Below are 25,364 nucleotides of genomic sequence, written 5' to 3' on the forward strand. Positions count from 1 at the left end.
ACTGCACAACGCGCAAGTGCCCATCAGTAACTGTTCGAAGCATTCCACCATCAAAGGACCTGAGAGATCCCTGTATAAGAGTCACCAGTGCCTGCCAAACCACAAAATTACAATTATTTCAAAAGAACGATATGTTTTTGATTAGAGTTGGCATTGTCTGTTTATGCTTTTTAAGGGCATTGACTTCTGTTTTGTTACAACACTGCTGGCTTAGTTAATCCCTGCGCTACACGGCACTTTTTTGTGGATTTTTGAAAGCCTGCACATCCCAGGTCAAACAGGATTACTTTAGAAGCCATCCCAGAGTCATTGGATGATCATCCAACTACTCTAGAAGTCATTTTCACATCCTCAGACATCATCAAGCACTTGAAGTCATCAGCAGAGTTTAGAAACTTGAGCTTGATGACTTGAGAATGACTTGAAAATGAGTATCTGAGTACTTCACAAGGTGTGACTATTGCTGATAATTTGAGGATGACTTGAAAATGAGTATCTGATGACTTCACAAGGTGTGACTATTCCTGATGATTTCAGAAGGATTTAAGAATGAGCATCTGATTACTTCACACGGTGTGACTATTCCTGATGACTTCAGGAGGATTTAAGAAGGAGTACCTGTTCCTATCCCAATTACCTGTTCCTATTCCAATTACTTGTTCCTATCCCAATACCTGTTCCTATCCCAATTGAATACACCCATCCTAAGAATGTTTTAACCACCTGTCAATCCTGTAAAGCGCTCGGATACCCTCATGGGTCTGGTTTGTGCTCTATAAAACGTTTTTGATTGGATTGATTTTTTTTTTTTGCTACAACTATTGTTATGTAAAGGTCCATCTTGTTCCTCCAAGTGAGCTAGAACTACAGCTCCCAGAATGCATAGGCTTGGTTGTCAAAGGAAAGTTTAGGATTGAAGAAGACATAGAGCGGACAGAATCTTAATCAGGTCAATTAACCAATTAGGTGGATGGGGGACAAAATATATGTAGCTTTTAAAAATTATAAACAAACCAGGAAGGGTTTAGAGTCGTAATAGCATTATGGGCCCTACTTATGGATTGGTATATTGTTAGAGTCTTGAACCACAATCTACGTCAGAGCCACTGGAATTATGTGGCAATGGAAGACCGAAGTATGCAGCTAGATTAATCGAATTATAGGACAAGAAAATGCAAATTATGAGGCATAACATGGCACAATCTGCAGCAGTATTGTATGGTTGTTTTAACAGCTATGGGTCCTGTCTGGGCAAAGTTTAACAAACTTGTACCAGTTTACCACGTGCAATTAGTGATCCGCAAATGAAAGGTATCCCGTTAACCTTTGCGCTTGATCTGTCACTGTGTGGAGCTAAATGTTCTCTTCAGTGACTTTTGATATGTTTGAGTTAGAAACATTGTGATTATTTGTGAAAGCTGCAGTTTATGCCCCAGATACATCTGGTAAACTCTCCAACCACAGAAGCACTTAACCCATTCCTCTTGTCTTGCCTCCAGGACTTTTAGTCAAGATTTTGCTTTAAAAACAACAAAACTGTCATTAATAATAACTTTTTTATCTAGTGCTGCATGCCACACGTGCCATTTCCAAATACCTGTAAATGCCATGTGTTATTGTTACCCAATTTAAGAGAACCTAGGTACCTTCACATCACCGCACGTTTCAGCGGCGAACGTTCAACTCACTGAACCATCTTTCCAGCTTAAAAAAAAGAGTACCAGAATACAGTGAACACTACAACTGGGCGTACTACTCCCACGTGTGATGTGCAATTTGAGAGCTCTGAAAAGCTAACACTTAATTATTTTTAATAATAAAAAACGGGAGTACCCCACTAACCAAGAGACAGGGTACCACTGGTAAATCAAAATAGAAGAACTTCTCTTGGACCTAGTTATTTATAATAATAAGATCTTCACACATACCCAATCAACCACATACCTATTATATACAAGACCTAGATAGATAAGAACAAAAACAAATATCAACCCAAAATAACAACCACGTGTGCACAGAGACATAAAACTGTACCACAGTAAACATTTATTAAAAATATACAAAAGTATACTACAAAATACAATATTAAACAATTAATATATATTTTAAAAAAAAAGAAATGTGTGAAGATCTTATTATTATAAATAAGTAGGTCCAAGAGAAGTTCTTCTATTTTGACTTAATTATTTTTGCCACGTTTAGATGGGGTGTTCTATTACTTCCTTACTCGGGACTGCTCAGCGTCCTCTGCTCTTCAGCAGTTAACTCAGAAGCTTCCGGCAGCAGGCTGATCTCTGCAGCAGCCCCCGAAACCTTTCAGGTATCCTCTAGTTTAAATCCACCCCAAGGACAGTGGCTTTGCAGGGAAGTGTTTTACTGCAGTTCCTTTTGACCTTCTCCATGAGTTCAACCCCCTGGGACACTCCTTGTGCTGGTATTGTGCAAACTTCTGCAATTGGCTGATTTAATATTGGGTTAAAGTGTTGTTTTGCAACAAGCTGATGTGAAGTGGTACAGGGGACTAAAAATGACTCGTTTTATGAAGTTATTTCTGCCCTGGCCTTGCGGCTTCACAACTCAGTGATTCGTAGACGCTATTTAACTACAACAAAGCGTTGCACATTTTATCGACTTCGGAAGGATGAGTCCCTGGTTTGCCCTGCTCCGGTTTCACACGTGAAGGCTGTAAAAGGATTTCAGCAGCAGATGCATAAACCTGTTGGGCTATTTCATTGCTTTAGAGTTAACCGTCAAGAGTTGTGAGAGCTGGCTTGACAGTGCAAGCGTCACTTTACCTTTTAACAGACAAAATACGTCTAACTTTAAGAGGCTTCATTTTAGAAACTGACGTGGGTGGGGACAGCACACCTAACCAGGCACGCAAAATATTAGTGCGCGCAAAAGATGAACTTATTCTATGTGTGAACTCCTATCAGAAAACACTGCTAAGTTGTATAGACATGTATAGTATGGAAATGAGTTATAATGAAAAAATATGTTTTTATTGTTTATGCTTCTAGTTACCATTAGCTATCGCATGTTTTTCAGCCTTAGAAGGTTTAGAGAAATGACTTTTGTGCTAGAAAGGGCGAGACTCTCCAGCTCCGCACAAATTGCAAATGGCGATGCATCACCCCTTTAAAGAAAATCATGGTGGCTGTGTTTGTGTGCTTGGACGGGAGGCTGCGTTCTGATTCGTCAGCGGTTGTTCTCTCAGTTTTTGATTGGATTTATTATTTTTTTGCTACAACTATTGTTATCTAAAGGTCCATCTTGTTCCTCCAAGTGAGCTAGAACTACAACTCCCAGAATGCATAAATTCGGTTGTCAAAGGAAATTTAGGATTGAAGAAGACACAGAGCGGACGGAATCTTAATCAGGTCAAATAACCAATTAGGTGGATGGGGGACAAAATATATGTAGCTTTTAAAAATTATAAACAAACCAGGAAGGGTTTAGAGTCGTAATAGCATTATGGGCCCTACTTATGGACTGGTATAATGTTAGAATCTAGAACCACAATCTACGTCAGAGCCACTGGAATTATGTGGCAATGGAAGACCGAAGTATGCAGCTAGATTGATTGAATTATAGGACAAGGAATGCAAATTAAACCCATTAACAGCAAATAGCTAACTCTTTAAGAACAAAAAACACACCGGGCACTGTTTATTTATTCTGTAAAGCAGTTTCTAAATGTATTTTAATACGTTTCACACATCTGTTCATAATTGTTGTCACTTTCAGTCGTTTCCAAGCTCAATTACAAATTCATATATGGCTAATAAAAGTGTTTTGCAAAAAAGTAAAGCTCTAATCATGGTGTTTTTCACATTGGTGTGAGAGTATGTTAATGGGTTGATTTTGTAACACCCACATGCAGTAAGGAGGCCACTTCAGAAATGTATAGACCTCGTGCTCTGGAGCACGTTTTAGTGTATCACAGACAGTTGCCTCTTTCTTCATAGGTTCTCGCTGATCTCCACATGACTAGTTACACATATAAACAAGCATTTGCAATGTAATACAATAGGTCTCGCAGTTACAAGAGTTTCAGCTATTGGAATTGTAGATAACAATGCCTTTTGTTTGTGTTTTTAAAACAAAAACAAGAATAAAAGGCATTATTATTTGCAATGTCAATAGCTCAAACTCGCGAGACCTATTGCATTGCAAATGCTTGTTAAAATGGGCATTCTTCTCGCTGCTTTAGAACTGCAGTGCTGTCTTCTAGCCTTTGAGTTTTCAATAAAGTTGGTTGACAAATGGAAACGGCCTTTCCTGTAACCAACCTTTGTGACCTTTGCCCGCCTACAGGCCATTTCGGCCAATCAGCAGGAGGATTGTTGTGTCCTGACCTGCATTCGCGCTACTCGACCACGGCTCGTGTGCTGCTGCTCATCAAACAAAGGGAAATGCCGGTCCTTCCGAGCTGCGCTTACCTGCAGCACAAGAAATGGGTCTTTCTTTCTCCTTTCCGATACAACCAGAGGAAGGTGCTTGGTTTTAAAACAAGTGCAGCGCTCTGGCAGGAAGGGAATGAGTGTAGTCACGCTTGCAGGGAGAAACAAAGGCAAACAAGGCACTGAATTCCCCTTCCCCAAGGTGAGAGATTGACTAGGTTTACACTTTAAGCAGGGGTCGAGGACTTCTCTCTCGGTCTTGCGTTTTTTTTAAAGCTTGTTTCCATTCCCTCTGATTACTAATCATTCTCTTTCTGCACACCACACTCGAGCCATAAATACGCTTTAAAAAAAAAAAAATCTACGCATCTTTCTTCAGCTCTCCTCCACCCAGGTTCAACACTTCCCTCTCGTCCCGGTGCAGCGTGCGTTCTTCCTCCTGAACCCCTGCTCTATTTTCCTGCTATTCGTCCTTTACATTATTCTCTTTCAAGTTTGCTCAGGACGGACTGGCCTGGTAGTGCCGCAACGGCTGATCTGATAGGGCAGTATGTGGGGCATTATTTGGGCTGTTTGTGGACTGGTGTTGTGGTGGGCCACTTTTTACTGTTGCTTTCCCAGTTAGTATCACAAACATTGCATGCAGCAAGGTCAAAGAATGCAGGTCCCATACCATGTAAAGCACATATACAAATGGCTATACAAGGTCAAAACTGCCCGATTTACAACTGTGGGCCACTTTTTTTAACTAGATGATTTACGGGGCCACTTTAATTTTACTGCCTGGGTCTTTTTTTCTGTTCAAGTCCGGCCCTGCGTCTGCTCTACAAACTTCATTCTCCGTACACTTGGTCTCCATCCTCTGCATGTGCTCTCTTCTCACCACATAGACTGTCCATCCGCATTATGGGGCAAATTAACAAGCCAGGCGATAACATTATCGCCGGTTTAGCGGCAGAAAACTGCCGCTAAAACGGCGATAATGGGCTTGATAATATGCTCTATGGAATTCCAATTGAAGCCCATGTTAGATGTGAAGGATATCTAACCTGAGCTTCAATTGGAATTCCATAGAGCATATTATCAAGCCCACTATCGCCGTTTTAGCGGCAGTTTTCTGCCGCTAAAGTGGCGATAATTTTATCGCCTGGCTTGTTAATATGCCCCTTAGTTCCCTATACTCAGTGGTGTTAATTGTCAACCCTGCTTTACCGATGCAGCAAGTGTGGGGCTCTTTTGTCTGCAACTCTGCACAGGAAAGGCAGGAAGGTGAGTGGATGAGTGAAATGGTGGAGGGGTGGGTGAGTGAAGGGATGCATGGATAGGTGTAATAGTGAAAGCATGGATGTAAGAATAGAGTAGTGAAAGGAAGGATGAATGGATGTGTGAAAGGATGTAAGTATGAGTAAGTGAAAGGCTGGATGGATGGCTAGGTTGAAAGGATGGATGGCTAGGTTGAAAGGGTGGATGAATCAGTGAAAGGGAGGATAGATGAAGGTAGGGTGAAAGGTGGATGAGTGAGTGAAAGGATTGATGGATGAGCCAAAGCATGAATGTGTGAGTGAAAAGGTGGATGGATAGATGCATGTTTGAATGAGTGAAACTAATGTATGGATAGATGATTGAAAGGCTGGATTGATGATGGGAGGATGGAAGAGTTAGTAAAAGGATGCATCAATGAGTCTAAAGATAAATGGATAGATCAGTGAGTGGATGTGTGAATGGACGGAGTGAAAGGGTGCATTAGTGGATATATGGATGAGTGAAAGGGAGAATATATGGATAGCTGGATAAAAGGGTGGATGGATAGATCAGTGAAAAGGGTGGATGGGTGAGTGAAGGGGAGAATGGATGAGTAAAAGTGTAAATGGATGAGTGGATCAAAAGGGTGGATTGCTGGATGAGTGAAAGGAAAGATGGATGGATGAGTGTAAAGGTAAATGGATGATGTATGGATGTGTGTGTGAAGAGGTGGATGGATAGATGCATGGATGAATGAGTGAAAGAATGGAGGTAAGGATGGATGAGTAAAGGAAAAATAGATGATGAGTAAAAGGATGGATGGATAGATGAGGAAGGGTGTATGGCTGGATGGATGAGTAAATGGAAGGACTGGGTGGATGGATGAATGGATGGGCTAAATGAAAGGGTGAATGGATGGATTTATGCATGGATATGTGAAAGGAAGGGTAGATGGCTGGCTGTATTAAATGGTAAACAGATGATGAGTGAAAGGCTGAATGGATGGGTAAATGTGTGAAAGGCTGGATGGATGAGTGAGTGAAAGGGTATATGGATGGATGGATGAGAGGATAGATGGGTAAAAGGCTGGATGAGTGAAAGGGTGGATCAGTCAATGAATGAGTGAAAGGGAGGATGGATGGAGTAAAAGGGTGGATCGATGAGTGAAAGGATCGATGAGTGAAAGGATCGATGAGTGAAAGGATCGATGAGTGAAAGGATCGATGAGTGAAAGGATCGATGAGTGAAAGGATCGATGAGTGAAAGGATCGATGAGTGAAAGGATCGATGAGTGGAAGGATCGATGAGTGGAAGGATCGATGAGTGGAAGGATCGATGAGTGGAAGGATCGATGAGTGGAAGGATCGATGAGTGGAAGGATCGATGAGTGGAAGGATCGATGAGTGGAAGGATCGATGAGTGGAAGGATCGATGAGTGGAAGGATCGATGAGTGGAAGGATCGATGAGTGGAAGGATCGATGAGTGGAAGGATCGATGAGTGAAAGGATCGATGGATGAAAGGATCGATGGATGAAAGGATCGATGGATGAAAGGATCGATGGATGAAAGGATCGATGGATGAAAGTGGGGATGGACAAGTGAAATGATGGATGACTGAGGGAAAGGATAGATATGTTTTGTGGATCGGTTTGAAGATGGATGAATAGGTTTGCATATAGATGGGTAAATGGTTGGATGGAATGGTGAAGAACTGAATATTGGATGTAAGACAGAATGTAAAGGTGAAATGATGATTATCAGCAAGTGGATGAAAGAATGAATAGATGAATGGATAGATGGTTGGATGTAAGAGAAAAGCAAGCCTATCTGGGATGGCCCTGATGACTTGCTTCTCTTCCTTGGTGGCCTACGAGTTTTGGTCAAAGTGGGGGGTATTTTAATTTTCTGGCTACTCCCTTGCCTATACTCTGTGTAATTCCACTATCTAACCTTTTATCCGCTATCTCCACTCACCAAATCCGATCTCTACTGTGCACATTGTTGTCCACATCAGGCATCTTCTCTATACTGCACATGAGCTCTCCACCATCTACAAGCCATTGCCACCCTATTTATCTACTCTTTACACTATAGTTTTTCTCTCAACCGTTCTCTTGCTCACTTCCCTCTGCACACATCTCAATATATCAGAATAAGGAAAGCACAAAGGAAGCACATTTTTTGTAATTCTTTGAGGTGCAGTGGAAACGAATATTTCAATATGATTTAGAACAAATCAGTACACTAGGAGTTGACACTTCCACACATTGTTTTGTGCACTGTATACTTTAAATCAGTAAAACTGTATGGCTGAGCAAATGTAATAGTCATTTCAATTGGAAATGTGTTTACTGTACAGGCAGTGCACCATCACACCAGGCATACTCCACGTTACACTACTCTACTCTCTACCACACCATGCCCCTCCCCTCTACCACATGCCCCTCTACCACACACTCCACTCTCTTCTACTTTACAACATGCCACTCCACTCTGTCGCTCTACTCTGACACTATACGACATACCACTCTGATACACCCCTCCACACTACGCTCTTACATTTTTTGCAACGACTCTCTACTTTGATACTCCAATCAATGACACTTCACTATACGCTACACCACTCTACTGCACTCCAAGACGCTCTGTCACTCCACGACACTGCCACTCTGTTAAACTCCTTCTACGCCACTTTACTCCACTCTATTCGGACACACTACTCTGCTCTATAACTCTCTATGCCCCTCTACTATACAACACTCCACTCTGTAACCCTTTACTCCACTTTACAACCCTCTACGCCACTTCACTCTACAATACTCTACTCCACTTTATGCCACTCTGCGCAACTCCCTCTATGCCACGCCACTTTACTGCACGACACACTACTCCACCTTACAACACTCTGTGCCATTCCCCTCTACGACACTGTACCACTCCACTCTACTCCACTTTATTCCACTCTACGCAACTCCCTCTATGCCCTTCCACCTCCCTTTACTCCACTCTACCCCATTCACTACCACACCAGTATGTCACTCTACGACACTCTTTCACTTTCACTTTTTGCCAATCTAAGCAACTCTCTATGCTACACCACCTCTCTCTACTCCATGACACACTACTCCACGACCTCTGTCACTCCAAGATACTGTGCTATGCCACTCTACTCTACGACACTGTACTCCACTCTACCCCACTCCACGACACTCTACCCCCTCCACAACACTCTGCCACTCCATTCTATGACACTCTACTACACTCTCCCACTCCACATCAACAATCTACTACACTGTACTCACCAAACACTCTACTCCACTGTCCACAACAAACTTTAGCGCCCCCACCTAACTTTAATTGTCAGGAGGCGAGCAACTTTTTTATTGTAACTAAAGCATCATGTGGTAGCGCATTATTTGCAGACAGCACATTTTCCATTTAAATGGTCAGTAAATGCGCACAGGCATACACTTTTACTGATAAAACTATACTGCACACAAATGATAATGTGTGGAAATTGGGTTTCAGTGAATGTTATTTGTTCATCACCCAGTAAAGAGTCTTAATTTGTTCTGATCCACAATATACATACCTTCCTTAACTTTCACTTGAATTGTACACCCTTTGTCTATTCTCCATCCGCAAGATGCACTCTAGGCTATCCATGCACACCCTGCATATCCGCTCTGTATTTTCACTCTCTATTGTCCACACCACCTCTGCGTTCTCCAAGCCCCATACAACAAATGCAGTGCAGGCTCTACCCTGTACATCTGCACTCAGTGGTTTACATCCTCTCTCTTCACTACACATCCACTCTCCTAACCCTCTCATCCTGCTGTATAGCTGCTTCTACCCTCGTTATTTGCTTCACCTTCTACTCTTACCTGTGCTCTCCATGCTGAATATCCGCTCTCTAAACCCTCTTCACCCACCATATGTAATCTGCACATGCACTTTCAGTAATACATCCATTGTCCACTCTTTATATCCACTCCCTGTATCTGTTCTCCATCCTTTACATTCATTCAAAGCCCTCTGCAGCCACTCCCCAAGGCCCACTTCCACTGTCCACCATGTACATCGGCTCTCTACATCCATTCTTTCCTATCCTCATGCTTAACATTAACTCTCCACCCTCTACATTTACTTCTTACATTGGCTCCACTGTCCATATATACTCTTACTGCCACTTCTGCTCTCCACCCTCTGCATTTGCCCTCCAAATGTGCTACTTATCCAGTACTTGCTCCCTGCCCTCCACATTCTGTACTCTTCCCTCCGATATCTGCATGCCAACCTGCGTATCCGCTCACCTCCCCCCTCAAGTTCACATTTGCTCTGTCAGTTTTTGCTCTCTGCCCTGTACATCCTCGCTCTGTTCTGTACATGCACTCTTCTCTACATACACTCTACAACCTGCACCTGCCTTTTCCATCCCATCCATATGCTCTTTATTTATAAGATGCACTTTCCATCTTATACATTCACTCTGTGCCACACGTATGCTCCATAAATATTGCCATGCAATGTAGGCCGCATCTCTCTCCACCCAATACACCCGCTGTCCAGGATGTGTCTCTCAGTTCCATCTTCACTTTCCAAACCACCTTACCACTCTGTTTATCAGCTCAAAAATGTCGGCTCCTCTCCCTTCATGTATTCTTTTCATTGTCACTCTCTTTCCACCATCTTGGTGTTCTCCATCCTAAACATCCACTGTAACCCCTCTCTACCCCTTCTCCAAGCCTCACCTCCTCTTTCCGTCATTTGCATTGGCTCGCCATACCCATGATCTATTTCTCCCATCCTCTCTCTGAACATCAGATCTTCTCTCAGTGCACTACATAGGCTCTTAGCCCTCTACTTCTTACACCTACACTGTTTATCCTACTCCTACACTGGATCTCCACCAATGACATACATAAAGTGTCGGCCATATACACTTTCTACCCAGCACATTCACTCTCTACATCAGCCCTCGTATAGTACTCTGCACATGCTCTCTCCAGCCGTGCTTGTCACCCTGCACATACGCTCATTACCTTCCAAATAAGTTTCTTACCCTTGTTGTTCTCTTTCCACCCATCCCTTGTTATCTTCACCATTTACTTTCTTCCCACAATTCCATCTTCATCCACCTCATGCTGTTTCTGCTCTGCACATGAACCCTCTTCCTTCTATTTCTACTTTCCATAGGGCACATCCTTTTCACTATGTCAGCTGTGAAGACTCTACATCCATTTTTCACCCTATGCGTCTGCATTCTACAGCCCACATGTTCTATCCATGCTCCACTGTCACTGTTCATATCTACACATAACACCTGATTGCTAAACACTGTATATCTGCCCTCCACATGTGTGCTACACTCTGTACATGCATTCCCCACATTCACACTTTATTTGCATGTTTGCTTTCTACCATCCATAATTGTATTCTACCCAACACTTGCACTGCTTGTGTATGTACATTGTTCACCTTGTTCACCTTCTGTATCCACCATCTAAATCTGTTGTTTATCTCAGATATCCAATCTGCATCCACTCTCCAAGTACCATATCCCTGTACACTTGCTCTAGCCACTCCAAACACCACTCTTGCTGCACTACATCCACTCTCCACCATCTTATCTGCTAAATATAAACATCACCAACTCCCAGCCCTTTTCATTCTCTCTGCATTACGACCGTTGCTAACACCATTTAAGTTCCCTCTGTAGGAATCTTCTAGCCATTAAATTCATCTTTTACATCCACTCTTCTTCTATGATAGGAGCTTTCCATTTCCACTAAACATCACTGACATTCCACTTCTACTCATCTATAGCCTCCAAAAGCGCACTCTATTTTTCTCTTGTGACTGCTATCTTGCTTCTAGCCCACACTTCAGATCTTCAGATACGCTGTTCATAGAAGCTCTCCATATCCAATCTCAACATCCACTATGCCTTGTTCTCTTTACAAGCTCTCTTCAAATCTTCTGTCCAAATTTACTCTGCACAACATATTTCACACGCCTTATCCATACTCTTCTGTCCAATGCTGCACTGTTCTACCATTCACAAACGGTGCTCAACTCTCTACGTATTTGGCCTTAGCATGACACGTATACACCTACAGTCCCGTGCTTTTTTGTTCCACACTACATATGTTAATATCTTCTCTCTGCAATCAGCATCTGCTATCCACATATACTTTCCACATGAACATCCTCTCATACCATATGGCTGCAGAGTTCAACATCCACTTGCACTTAAATCCCTTTCTTAAACAAAGAGTCAGAACAATAATTAAACTATTTGCCAACTGGTATTTAGAACACTTCTCACTGAATGGCTTACTAACTACACACATGTAACACTGTGACTATATACAGCTCCACAATCCATCACCACGCTTACTTATAGTACTAAAGACACCTAAGCCATATGTTTACCATTCGTGCAATCCCAATACAGCACCACGCACAGCACGATTTAACAAACCACATCCATGAATTCTTGCCAATAGATAATTAGAATACCACTTAGGACAACCTCACGCCAAACAGCCATTGGCAAGACCATCATTTTCCTCAGCTGATCACACCTACTCACTACCTCACTGTACCTTTCACCCACACAACATCATAAACGTGCAAGTCCATACACACCAAAGCCATTCACAATAAAACCCTCAGCTGTGACCGTACTGCATTGAGTATTTTACCCACTCACCCCACTTGAAATTCATATGAAATCCACTCACTATACTTAACACCATCTCATCCATAGCTCCTCAGTGCTGCTCTCCTGCATCTGTGAAATGTACATGATAGTTTCAATTTAGAGAAAAATTATACTATACATCACTGAAAGCTGCTGCGAGTCCCTTTAGATTGGGAATGATGTATGAAAATGTGATTTTTATGTTATTCCCAATTTATTTCTAAGCTTAGGGTTATCACAGTTTGTAGTTGCTGTAATAGTTACTACAATTGTAGTATTACCACAACATTATGCCAGGCAGATGTCTTGTATACACTAATTGAGGGCTTCTTTTTGCTTAACAGTAATCTCCAGTGCTATTAAAGCCTACAAGAACTACCATGGGAAGTAGACCCATCAACCACAGAAAGTGACGGTGAAGCAGTCATCATGGAATCATGCTGTAGTAGCCTATTCAGAAGTGCTCACATCGCTGTAGTGAAGTAATAAAATTACATCCATAAGTGGTCAAAGTCATTGTGAAGTAATACAAATACATCCTGAAGTAATCATGAAGTCCTCATTGCTCAATCTGCTCTGATCCCCTAGTTGTCATGGAGTCATCATATAGTAATCTTCTCTCATCCTCTAGTTGTCATGGGGTTATCGTGAAGTTATCTGCTCCCATCCCCTAGTTGTCATGATGGCATCTTGAGGTAATCTGCCCTCATCCTTTTGTTGTCACAGAGTCATCCTGTAGTAGCTAAAGATAATCACACATTTTCCAAGGGAGTAATCGGGAGCTCATCCTGCAGTAGTTACTCTGATGACTCTGGATGGAGTCATCTCATTTAAATATTTATCCCTGTAGGCATACTTCAGGATGGCCCGTGATGACTTCCCCAGATAATTGCAGAAATAGCTCAGCTGAAGTCATCCGAGGACTTCAGAATGACTCCAGGATGATCTTCCTTTTTGACCTGGGATATTACCATCAACTTGAAGTTGATGATAATTTAGCGTTTCCTAAATACTGTAGGGCAGATTTACAAGCCGCCTGCACCACCAGTATGTCACTTTTTGTGATGTTCTGGAGGCGCATCTCACTTCTCCATATTTACAAGGAGAGGAAAAGCCACCCTGCGTGACTTTTCCTCTCCTTGTAAATATGGCACCTTCACACGCAGCACTTTGCGTGGAACGGGCGTTCCATCAGTGTTGCTGTGGGTGTTCCCACGCAACACCCATGGAGTAAGACACATTTTCAGATTTACGAGGAATCTTAAATCTGGAAATGCGTGTCAATGCTATGCCTCCCTGAGGAGGAATTGCGAGGCACAATGAGGAGAATTGTTTTCATTTCTCCTTGTTTTTTCCTCTTTCAATGCGTGCTGCATTCTACAGCATGCATTGAAAGAGGAAAATGCCTGTAGTGATTGTTTATGTGCAGGAAGGTGCCCCTTCCTGCACAAAAACAATCTACCTACACGCAGGCATCCTTGCACCATGGCATGGCTGCAGTTTGTGCGCCAGCGCAGGGGAGAGCACAGGAATGCGACATATTATTGTAAATTTGTCGCATTCCTGTGCTTTGGAAATGCCGCCGTGTGGCGCAGCCAAAGGGCTTGCTGTGCCACGCTGCAGCACTTCCTTGTAGATCTGGCCCACAGTTCGCATTTAGGAAAGGCTACATGCATCGGCATTAGGGAATCGCAAATTGCGATTTCGTAATTTGGTTAATCACAAATAATTGCGATTAACTGAATTGCGAATGTCAAGCCTTTGATGCATTGGAAATGGCCTTTTTCCGTTCGCAAACAGGCCGATTCGTTTGCAAATGGAAAGTGGCTTGATGCATGTGTCCTTTAGGTTTATGTTTTTAAATAAATGTGTGCTTTTTGTCTATTTGTAATGGAAGAAAAATAATATATAAACAGAAATAATGTTATGAGAAAATCATGACATAAATGTTTTTGTATTACAAATAGAAGGAAAAAGAGTTGTATGAAGTAAATTTTTATGGAACCGTTCTGTATATTCAAGAAGATCCAAATCGTCATTAACGCAGCTGAGTGCCTATAACCATTGGACGGCAGCGTATGTCAGAGGTTGAAGTTCTACACGGCTTTGCGCCTACAACCCGGAGGCTGGCAGCGATAGTTGTATTGTATTGTATGAAATCAAAACAATTCAACCTAGTCTAATAAAGTAACAACCCCTACCCCGTCCCACCACCCCTCCTATCCAATCTCCGCACCAGTCGCCTCACTGTCTAAGCCATGTGGAAAGTGTGGGCCATTTAGGGCATGTATTGATCTGTGATTCCCACCTGTTGGGGTGATAATGACTCCACCCCGCATCCTGGGAGTAGTCGCAGTATTTGTAAGTATTTGGGGCATGTGATCTCCCGTAGTTCTGTCAAGAGGATCTGGATAAAAGGGGCCCAGAGCTCAGCATATGTCTCCCCCTTATGTTCTGCTACTAAGGACATGAGTTCCATCGCTAGTGTTAACCAAAGTTTGTGTAACCATGCTGTGTGGTCAGGGATATTCGTGGAGCCCATTCGGTGATCCCAGCTGTGGATGAGGGCCGGTGTGAGATACCAGTATGTTACCACTTTATAGGCTGATTGTGTTCCTGCGTTGCTGTGCACTGGGTGGTGTGCTCTGTAGTGCATGTCTGCCCAATCTTTATCAGAGAGTGCGCTTCCCAGTTCCTCCTCCCAGCGAAGCTGTTCTTTGGTTCGCCCCCCCCCCCTTCTCTTTGGAGGGCATTGCGGCATTGCAGAGAGCTCAGAGATGAGATGTTTGTCTTTGCACAAAAGCCATTTTATTTTAAACGTGAGTTGGTGGTGAGGCTGCTGCTTGGTATTCCGGGGAGGTCACCCAGTGTTGCAGTTGGAGATAGTGGAATGCATCGGCCTGAGGGAGCGAATATTCCTGCCTTAATTGCTCGAAGGGAATTATCTCCTTGGGGTCATGTAAGGAATCAACTTGTTTACATCCCCGTTTTCTTCATCTGTGGAACAAGTCTGAGCTGCGGCCTGGGGGTAAATCGGGGTTGTCCACAATTGGGGACATCAGCGAACGAAATGTTGTTAGGCCCCTTTTGAAAGCCACTTTATCCTGGACTTTTAGAGTTGATGATGTTACCAGGGAGGAATACAGTCCCCAAGCTCTGTGCTTGCGTGGAAGCCAGGCTTCTCGCCAGATATTTACTCCCGCAACCGTTTGGTCAATAAAGGACCAGTATTTTTCAGCGGGAGGGCGGGTCTATTCAACTATATAGCGGAGGTGCGCTGCTTGTAGGTATCTATGGACTAATGGAAGCCCTACCCCGCTCTCTCGTGTCGGTTGCCCCAATTGAGTGATCGGTAAGCGTTGCTTCTTGCCCCCAAAAAAATGTATTAATTGCTAGTTGCAAAGTACGTAGTGCCTTCGGGGGCGTGATCAGTGGCAGAGTTTGAAAAATGTAGAGTATGTGTGGGAGTACAGTTATCTTGACTGCAGCTATTCGTCGAAACCAGGCCAGCTTCAGGTGGCTCCACCCGTCCAATGCTTTAGCTGTCTTGTCATTAGTGCCGCATGGTTTAGTGCTAGGGTCTTTGGTATGGTTGGGGAAAGTAGGATGCCCAAGTAAGGTATGGAATGCTCCGTCCAGGACAGTGGGAAATTTCTCATTAGGCTTTCTTTGTGATCAGGGGGCACCGATAGATTTAGGATCTGGGATTTGTTTAAGTTGATTTTAAATGCCGAAGTCTCCCCGAAGTCCTCCAGTTCATCTAACATCACCAGCAGAGATGTCAAAGGGTTCACCAGCGAGAGGATCACATCGACTGCATAAAGGTTGATCTTGTGGGTGTCTGTTGCAAATTAGATTCACTCGATCTGTGGGTCATCCAAGATTCTTTGTGCTAACGTGTCCATGTAAAGTGCGAAGAGGAGGGTGGACAGCAGGCAGCCCTGTCGGGTGCCACGGGCATTCGGGAACGAGCCTGAGGACGTTCCATTAACCCATATGAACGCTCTTGGAGCATGGTAGATGCAGCTGACCCATTTTATAAACGTCTCGCCAAACCCGAAGTGGCACACTGTATCGAAGAGATAAGACCATCGGACTCGATCAAACGCTTTTTTAGCATTAATTGATAGGAACAGTGCTTCTCTGCGCGATCTATGGATGACGTCCATGAGGTGGAGAAGTCTCTTGGTATTGTATCCTCCCACTTACGTGGGGCTGAAACCCGCCTGTTCCGGGTCTACTGGTTCCGCCGTCAGTGGGTTTAGCCGGGCTGCCAGGATCTCGGCGAAGAGTTTTGCATCAATGTTGAGCAAAGATGTGGGTCAGTAGGATCCGCATTCTCTGGGATCTTTCGAAGGCTTGAGAATCACTGATATCAAGGCCTCCTGCCATGGAATCTGTGAGTGAAACTGTTTCGAGAAAGGAGTTAAACAACCACGTCAAGAGCGGTGATAGTTCCTGACAGAAGGCCTTATAGAATTGTGCCGGGAATCCGTCAGGACCCGGTGCTTTATGCAACTTAAGGTGAGCAATTGCTGAGATCACCTCCTTGATTCATATCGGTTGGTCAAATTGGGTTGCTATTGTTTCTGGTAAGAGGGAAACTGGGCTACCTGTAGGATAAGTGTGGGTCTCTTTATGTGTAGAGTCTGGGTCAGAGTACAGGGTCTGATAAAAAGTCTTAAACGCCTCCACTTTTTGCTTGTCTGAGTGTACTTCCTCACCGGTGGACTGTCTGACCGAGGCGATTGCCGCTGCCATCATCTTAGCTCTGAGCCTTTGCACGAGCATTTGGCCGCATCAGTCACTGCTCAGATAAAATTTATGTTGGAGCCTGAGGAGGGCATATTTTGCCCTGTCTAGGTCCAAGCGTTTCAGAAGGAGCCATTTCTTTTCCAGCTCTCTCTATATTCTCGTTGCCCCAGTGCGTTTGTGAATGGCTTCCATCTCTGCCACTTCCTGTTCTAAGCTCTGGCGTTTCTGTTGGCGCACCCGTTTCTCCGCCGCCCAGACCGCGATAAATTCTCCCCTCATCACTAGTTGTAGCTTTTCCCAAACTGCTGCTAGTGAGGTGTTCCCTATGTCATTCGTACACAGGTAATCTATTAGTCTCGCGCATCTGTCCGACATAACCGCCGGGGATTCTAGGAGGCTCTCCCGTAGCCACCATCTAGAAGGGCTCGGCTGAGAGGTATCTCCCTGTATAGTGAGGGAGACATCAATTACAACGCATGCAATACATCGCATGCCATTACAACGCGGTCATTACAACGACCGCGTTGTTACATCGCAAACCATTACAACCTTCCCTACTGTTGCACAGACTGGAGTTGGAATAGTAAATTATACTATTCCAAAATCCAGTGCCCCCCTACAGCAAGTCGTTGTAACGACTTGTAATGGTATGCATTGTAATGGCATGCGATGTATCGCATGCGTTGTAACATGGCCTATTTGCGGGCGGGGCTATTCGAAGAGCCAGGTCTTCAGGTTCTTGCTGAACTCAGGAAAAGAAAGAGACTCTAGGAGATTATCTGGCCTCTGGATCTGATTCAGTTTATGTATGGACTGTATGCAAGTAGGAGTCCAACAGAACAGAAGTGTCTGGAGTGTTTGAGGAAGCAAATGCATCTGTCCAGGTAGGTGGGGCAGATGTTGTGTAAGGACTTCGGGTATCTAGAGCCAGTGGAGCTCCATGAAGTGCGATGTGATGTGGGTGCTGATTCGGAGGTTTAGGGTGAGTCTAGCTGCCACGTTCTGGATATTTTGAAGTCCTTAGGTGAGTTTCTTGCTGATCCCTGCATAGAGGGTGTTGGTGTTGTCCAGCTTGATGGTGACCATGGTATGTGTGATGGCCTTTCGGTTGTTGCTTGGGAGCCATTTGAAGATTTTCCTCAGTATGTTGAGGGCATGGAAGTATGATGCAGTGATGGCGTGACTTGCGCAGTTATGTCCAGTTTGATGTTAATGATGATCCTAAGGTCCCCGACGTGGGTGTGGGTCTTAGGTGGGCTGGCCTCCAGGTGGAGTCCCATGGTAAGGGGTTCTAACTGAAAATCATTACTTCAGTCTTGTCAGTGTTTAGCTTGAGACATTTGACTTCATTCAGTTGGCAACTTCGGTCATGCAGGCTGTGACCTTTTTCAAAGCATTGTGGGTCTTGTCCAATAGTAAGATTTTGAGTTGTGTATCATCGGCATAGGAGAGGATGTTTATGTTGTCGTCGTGGATGACCCTGATTAGAGGAAGCATATAAGCATTGAATAGGGCAGGGCTGAGGGACAAGCCTTGTTGCACACAACATGCATTTTTGTAAGTTTCCGATGAGTATGGAGCCAAGCTGACAGCTTTCGCTCTGCCTGTCAGGAAGGAGCAGATTTAATGGAGAGCTGATCCTTGGATGCCAATGTCCTGAAGGCATCAGATAAGCATGGAATGTCAAATCATGTCAAATCCTGCAGAGAGGTCCAGGAGAATGAGGTCCGCCATGTCTCCTCTGACCAAGATCATACGTATGTCATCTGTGGCAGTGAGGAGTGCCCTTTCTGTGGTGTGGTCCTTTGTGATGATAAGTGGCATGCATAGGTTTTAATTGGGTTAACGCTCTTTCTGTGCTGTGGTCCTTTGTGGTGATACGTGGCTTGCATAGGTTTTATTATTATTTATTTGTTTAAAACCAGAAAGATACAAAAGGAATTTACAGTTGCAAAAATAGTAATTTAATAAGTTACATAATTCGTCATTCATACATATATGATCCCATAAGTATTATCTGCATATCTCATCGCGAGGTTTCCTTAATTCACCTATAGCGTGGGTTGTGGTACATTTCAGGATGCTGCAGTGGAGGATCTGCTATAGCATGCTATATTTAACTTGCAGTCTCCCTAATCTAGAGTGTACATCCCTTAGGTCACAGCTGACGGCTGAAGCAAGTCGCATAGTTCTTCTTCTATTCTGCAGCTAGCGAGGCCGAAAAACAGCCTCATTATCCTGCCTTGCTACTAACTCTCATCGTCATAGGTGCCCAAATCTTTCGACCCATCTCCCTGGCCCAAAGGCCTTTGCTCTTAAATAATGTGGTTTCTTGGACATTAGTGCTTAACAGACGATAGAGCCAAGCCTGATAAGTGGGGGGCTCAATATCTTTCCAATGCCGTAGCAATCAGTAACCGAGCCATAGCAACTGTGATAAATACAAAATCCTTTTGTGCCTTAACTTAAACTGACTATCATAACCTAAGAGCATCAGAGCTGGGCTGATGGAGATTACCATATTAATTGTTTGCTGCCAAAATTTCTCTATGCCAGTTTTTAAGGGCACCAGTTTGCTGCATGCATAAAACATATGTATACAATCAGCCGGTCCTGTTCGGCATCTAGGGCATCTAGGGCAAATGTAATTCTCCCTCTTTCTCCAGCCGTACACAGGTGTATAGTACAAATTAAAAATTGTTTTATAGTGCTGGGCCTTCAGATTTGCCGATAGAGAGATCTTCATCCCCATTTTAATCAACATATCCAAGTCTACCTCCCCATCCCCCAGCTTTGCTGCCCACTTTACCTCCGTTTTCTCCAGGCCATCAGGGAGGGTTTCTATTAAAATTGTATAATAATCTCTAATCCTATCATCCCCTCGGCTCATTGTTTCCAATATTGGGATTTTAACTAAGTTAAGGGACCCAGTGGGCAAACCCTTAAGGCATTCCCTAGTCTGTATATATTTAAATTGCGTTCTTCTTTCTATCCCTAGATTTTGCACTAAATCTACAAATGGTATAATATCTGCATTATTATGTAGGTTAGCTATCCTACCTATTCCAGCCTGCTCCCAGCTTCTACCCATTGCATCATGCATCGCAGCTGAGAGTAGGGAGGAGCGCCATAGGGGTGTACACCTACTGTATCTTGGAATTTTTAACAGTCTGCAAACTTTACCCCAAATCTTCTGGGCCGCCTTTATGCACTTAATCCATGTCTTTTTATAATAGCTAGGTTCTAGCTATCTAAGGAAAAGCCCTTCTGCTTCTTTTCCAATAGCTAAATGATAGATAGTAGGTAGATCTAGGTCACAAGTTCTCAAACTATCTGTTACGAGCAGAGTACCCATCTGTTGTAATGCAGCTGCCCACTTATAAAACAACAGATTCGGGAAAGCCCAGCCCCCCTGTCTCAAGGGAGCGTCATAGTTTTCAATGCCCAGCAGGTTATTTGGTAGTTCCAAATAAAATTGGAGAATATTGTATTCATTTTTGCAGAGTAATATCTGATAGTTCAAGTGGGATGGAACAAAACAGATACAGCACTTTAGGGAAGATTTTCATTTTTATTACAATGGCCCTCCCTATAATTGTTAGATGCAGCTTATCTAGGCGCCTCAATTCCGTACCTATACCATCGAGCATCGGACCTAAATTAATGAGCCATGCCACATCCATATTGGAACTAATCATAACCCCCAGGTACATATCAGTCTCTATCTTACGTTGGTTTAGAATATTGCATTGCTGTGAGCACACTATTTGTGTTTTTCCTTTATTCAGGAGATACCCAGATTTGCTCCCAAATTCCTCCGCTATACTTTCCACATCCTTAATTGTCTTCTCTGGGTCTGTTGTAATGACAGCAAATATCGTCCGCATAAGCCAAAACCTTGGTCTCATCTCCATTAGTTGTTACAGGTTTAATTGCTGGGTTTTGTAGAATCTGATCAATAAAGGGGTCAATGTACATAGCAAAAAGAATTGGGGAGCATGGGCATCCCTGCCTCGTCCCTGTGGCTACTTTGATTTTCTCTTATGTGTTCCCCATCACCTGCAGCCATGCATAGGATTTATAATACATTGCACGATTAGCAATAAAAAGTCGTGGGCTGAACCCTCTCTCTGGTAAAACTTCCCAAAGATATTGCCATGCCACCCGGTCGAAAGCCTTTTCAAAGTCTAGGAAGATCACAGCCATATTTCCCCCCCGTTACCTCAGCTATATCCAATAGTGAGATAACCCGCCTGACATGGTCTGTAGTCCCCCTACCTTGTACAAAGACATGCTGCCACAGTGTGACTAATTTGGCTATGATCCTCTGTAGCTGATTGGCTAAGACCTTTGAATACATTTTGGCATCAGAGTTCATCAGAGAGATAGGGCGGTACAAGGCAGGTAGTTCCGGTGGCTTCCTTTTCTTGACAACGATCACCATTCCACGATGCTGCACATCTAGGAAAAGATCATGCATTATCAGGGCCAGCTCATGTTGAAGCAACTTATATACCTCCAATGGGATTCTATCTGGACCCGCAGCCTTTCCAGGAGACAGGGAGCCTAAAGCGTCCACTATCTCTTCAAGTGCAAACTCTTCTTCCATCTCCAGATATGTAGCCTCATCGATTCTTTTAAGTGCCAGCTGTCTACCTACTGCTCCATTAGGCTAAATCTAGGAGGGTCTGCTTTATACAGCTCCTTATTGTATTGTTCGAAGACACCCACAATCACCGCAGGCCTTGTTTCACACTGACCTACACTATCCTTGATTTTTGTTATGTTGTTTCTAACAGTTGTCTGCTTTGTGCGTAGGGCCAACTGCCTGCCTGCTGATTCCCCATATTTATACTCCTCTCTTTTATGTGTTTGATAAATTTGGGTCACTCTTACCTGAAAATAGCTATTGATTTCTGTCTTCTTATAGCCAGTTTTGCTGTATGCTCCCTCAATTCCTCCTCCTGCCTCCCTTCACTAATCTATTTCAAGTGTTCCACCTCCAATTGTGCCAACCATGCTATTAATGAATTGATCTCTTCCCTCTGCTGCTTACGGCACTGACCCACATAAATAATGACCTCTCCCCTCAGCCCAGCTTTACGGGAGTCCCACACTACCCTGCGTGATGCACTATATTGATTCATGTCGAAGAACTCCCTTACCCAATGTTTTATATAAATGGAAAATTCTTCGTTAGTTAATAATTTCCTATAGAATGACCAGCGACGCTGCCTCACCTCTGCTCCTTGCCCTGTTACTTCCAAAAGTTCCGGATTATGGTTCGAAAATAGTTGGGGAAGTTTTGTAATCTCTACCTCATCAAGCATATAGGTCGGAGCCAAAAAATAGTTCAACCGAACATACTTTTTGTGGGGGTGAGAAAAATAGTTATACCCGGATCGGTAGAATACTTATATCCCCAGATATCAGTCAAACCATGACTATCCTTAAAACCAGTTAATGCTCAATATACTTGGCGCTTCTGCTAATTTTATTTTAACAAGCCATCCTTAGAGACCCCAAGATGTATATTCAAGTCACCGCATATTATCAAAGGGGTCGGCCAGGAGGCTAGCTCCACTTCCATATCATCCCAGATTTTGGGATCATCCTGATTCAACCCATATACTGTCCCTACTGTCAACCCAGTAGTTAGTGAGACTATTGCCCAACCCCCCACTTATCAGCTAGTGTAAGTTTTACTACCCCGGCTTAATGCCTAACATATATGACTACCCCTCTTATCATAGAAGTCTGGGTAGCCAGCTCTTATCCCCTTACCTAAAGGGCATACTTGTTACACCATGGGATGAACGTCTCTTGTAGACAAATTATTTCTGGGTTAATACATTTTAGTATCTCGTATCCTTTAGCTCTTTTATTTTTGTCGTTCAGCCCCCCCCCCCCCCCCCCATTCACTGAACAGATCCTCAATCTAACCATAATCATGTATGGAAACCTTCCATCTAAACCATATTGCTATAGTATTCCTTTCTGGATCATCTTCTTTTGCTTTTTCTTTCAGTTTTTCACTCTTATATTCTGCTTCTACCCCCTGTAACCTTCCACCCTTCTCCCAACCCACTCCCCCGGCCTTCACCTCACCAACCACCCTCTCCCTCCCTGCCGGTGGAAGCTTCCAGACCGCTGGCCTGTTAGTGATGAAGCAGCACTACACCAAGACCCGTGAGGCCACCCATTCAACTTAACAAAAAACAAAACAAAAAAAAAACAAAAGCCCGCCCCATGAAATAGTTGCACAATGTTTCCTTTTGCTGTGCTACTAAGAGTATAAAGATATAGAAGGAGAGAACAACAATGGAAAACACACATGTGAGCCCCTTACTTATCCCTTCTTCAATTATCCTATTTAATGCTTGTCTAATCTAATCTACATCCTGCATCCTAGCCATCCAGAGAATTCAGCAAATGTTTTGATCATGCTTTTGTGACTCCTATCCCCTGAGTTCCACCAAAAGTTCCTTTGCTTTGATCTCAGATGTTAAGAAGTGAGCCTTGTCACCAACAATCACTTTTATCTTTGCTGGATTCATAAAATAGGCCTGCACACCCTTTGCCTGAAATGGATCATTAATATGCCGTAGCCTCAAATGCCTCTTGACAGTTACATGGCAAAAGTCAGGTCGGGCAAAGAACACAATATTAACCACCTTGCGGTTACTTTACGGTTAAGCCTTTTCATAAGTATTCTGCCTAAGGAGATAATTCCCGAAGTAAACTAGAACAGCCCTGGGCTTTGCATCAGGTCTAGCTGGCTGTTTCAAGTGTAGGGGAACCCGGTGGGCACGCTGGATCTCTTGAGTCCAGATCCACCCCTCCAGATCGGGAAATGCCCTTCTTAGCAGATCTACCATATAGAGACGCGTGTCCATGCCTTCCTTATTCTGAGGAATACCCAAGAACCGTAGGTTGTTCCGGCGCTGGCTGTTTTCCTGATCTTCCAATTTCCATTGGGTATCAACTAGTCTGGCCTCATGCTCTGCATACTTTGGCAACATTCCGTACCGCCCCTTGCACCTTGCGGATAGCTATATGAGAGCATCAGCTATCCTGCCTTATTTTTTACGATGTGCCATAATCGATTGCACAATAGTATCTAATGTTGTGGTAGCTCTGCCCTCAGAGTCAGGTAATTTATCCCCAGCAACCCCCATTAGGTGGTTAGTAGGAGAGTAATCCCAGTTCAGATATTTTCCTTTTTTCTCGGCTTGTCCTGAGAGCCCTGATTTCCTACTAGCCTTGCGCATAGTTGCCGTGGAGTCCATCCCGCTTGTGCCAGGTAGACTTTTGCTCTCACTCGTGCTCGACAGTGACACAGAATCACCCACAGAAATAGTGTAATCCGATAATGAGTAAAATCAATCTGTAGCCTCTACATTAGTGTCCTTCACACTTTCCTGCCTTCCCTATCACATTTTGACATCTGTCATCATGATTTTCACAAAGTCTCCTTGGGGATTTTCCTACTCTGTTGAGGGTTTCCACAGGGATCTTCAGAGGAATCTTCCTGTAACTCCCCTCCTCCTACACTTGTATCACTACTTATTACACTTTCAGTTTGGGCATTGTTACGGTAGTGATTACAGGTATACCCATTTTGGTCACCTTACTCCTTTTTCACTTCCTCACCCTTATCTGAGGCATCTGCTTTAAGTACCTCAGCCCCCTCTCCCCTACTGCCAAGAATCTGTGCACTACCAGGCTCTACCTGGCTGAGCGTTGTCTGGGAGTCATTTACCTGCAAGCTGGTCGTGGTCTCTGATGTTACTTTGAGGGCACCTTTGACCAAGCCCTCTCCCTCATCGTGCTCCTCCGTGGGATCACTGCCTCTGCTCCCGTCTTGGGCTTCCGAAATCCACGCAGGCCCTGGTCTAGATCCAGGACCGGGTCGTGGTCTGGAGCCTCTGAGTAGCTCCGCGATCTGGAGCCTCTGAGTAGCTCCGCGATCGTAGGGCTCCGCCCTTCCCCTTCCTTTCCTGAGCATCATTCTTGCGGAACGCAGTCTGTCCTCGGCATCCGGGTTGCCAAGCTGCTGCCTCCACTACGGCACTTGTCTCCGACGTGGATCGGGCAGATGCAGGGACCGCATCCACCGCTGGACTGCCTGCGTGCTGAGCCGTGCTCGCCCTCCCTCGCAGCTTGAACCTTCGGCTTCATCGTAGCCGGTAAGTGCAGCCCCAGGTGACAGCAGTCAGGGTGGTCAAGGGCACTGTATAATTTCTTACAAACC

At 44.0% G+C, this 25,364-nt stretch overlaps 1 protein-coding gene across 2 annotated transcripts in view; it reads left to right on the top strand.

Annotated features, from left to right (window-relative positions):
- The first annotated feature begins 4,298 nt into the window (after positions 1–4,298).
- Positions 4,299–25,364, top strand: part of LOC146833281 (uncharacterized) — a 38,896-nt gene continuing 17,830 nt past the window's right edge. Inside the window, exons 1-2 of one of the 2 annotated variants that reach the window (XR_014960217.1) lie at positions 4,304–4,605; positions 12,700–12,837. Coding sequence is in view for 1 of the 2 variants with exons in the window: in XM_085600059.1 (XP_085456185.1) it covers positions 4,540–4,605 (66 nt within the window). In the remaining variant the exon portion in view is untranslated. Of the gene's footprint in view, positions 4,606–12,699; positions 12,838–25,364 lie in introns of both variants that reach the window. The other variant, XM_085600059.1, reaches the window with a different exon arrangement.

Source organism: Triturus cristatus, chromosome 4_2 (genome assembly GCF_964204655.1).
Source record: "Triturus cristatus chromosome 4_2, aTriCri1.1, whole genome shotgun sequence".
NCBI lineage: Eukaryota > Metazoa > Chordata > Amphibia > Caudata > Salamandridae > Triturus > Triturus cristatus.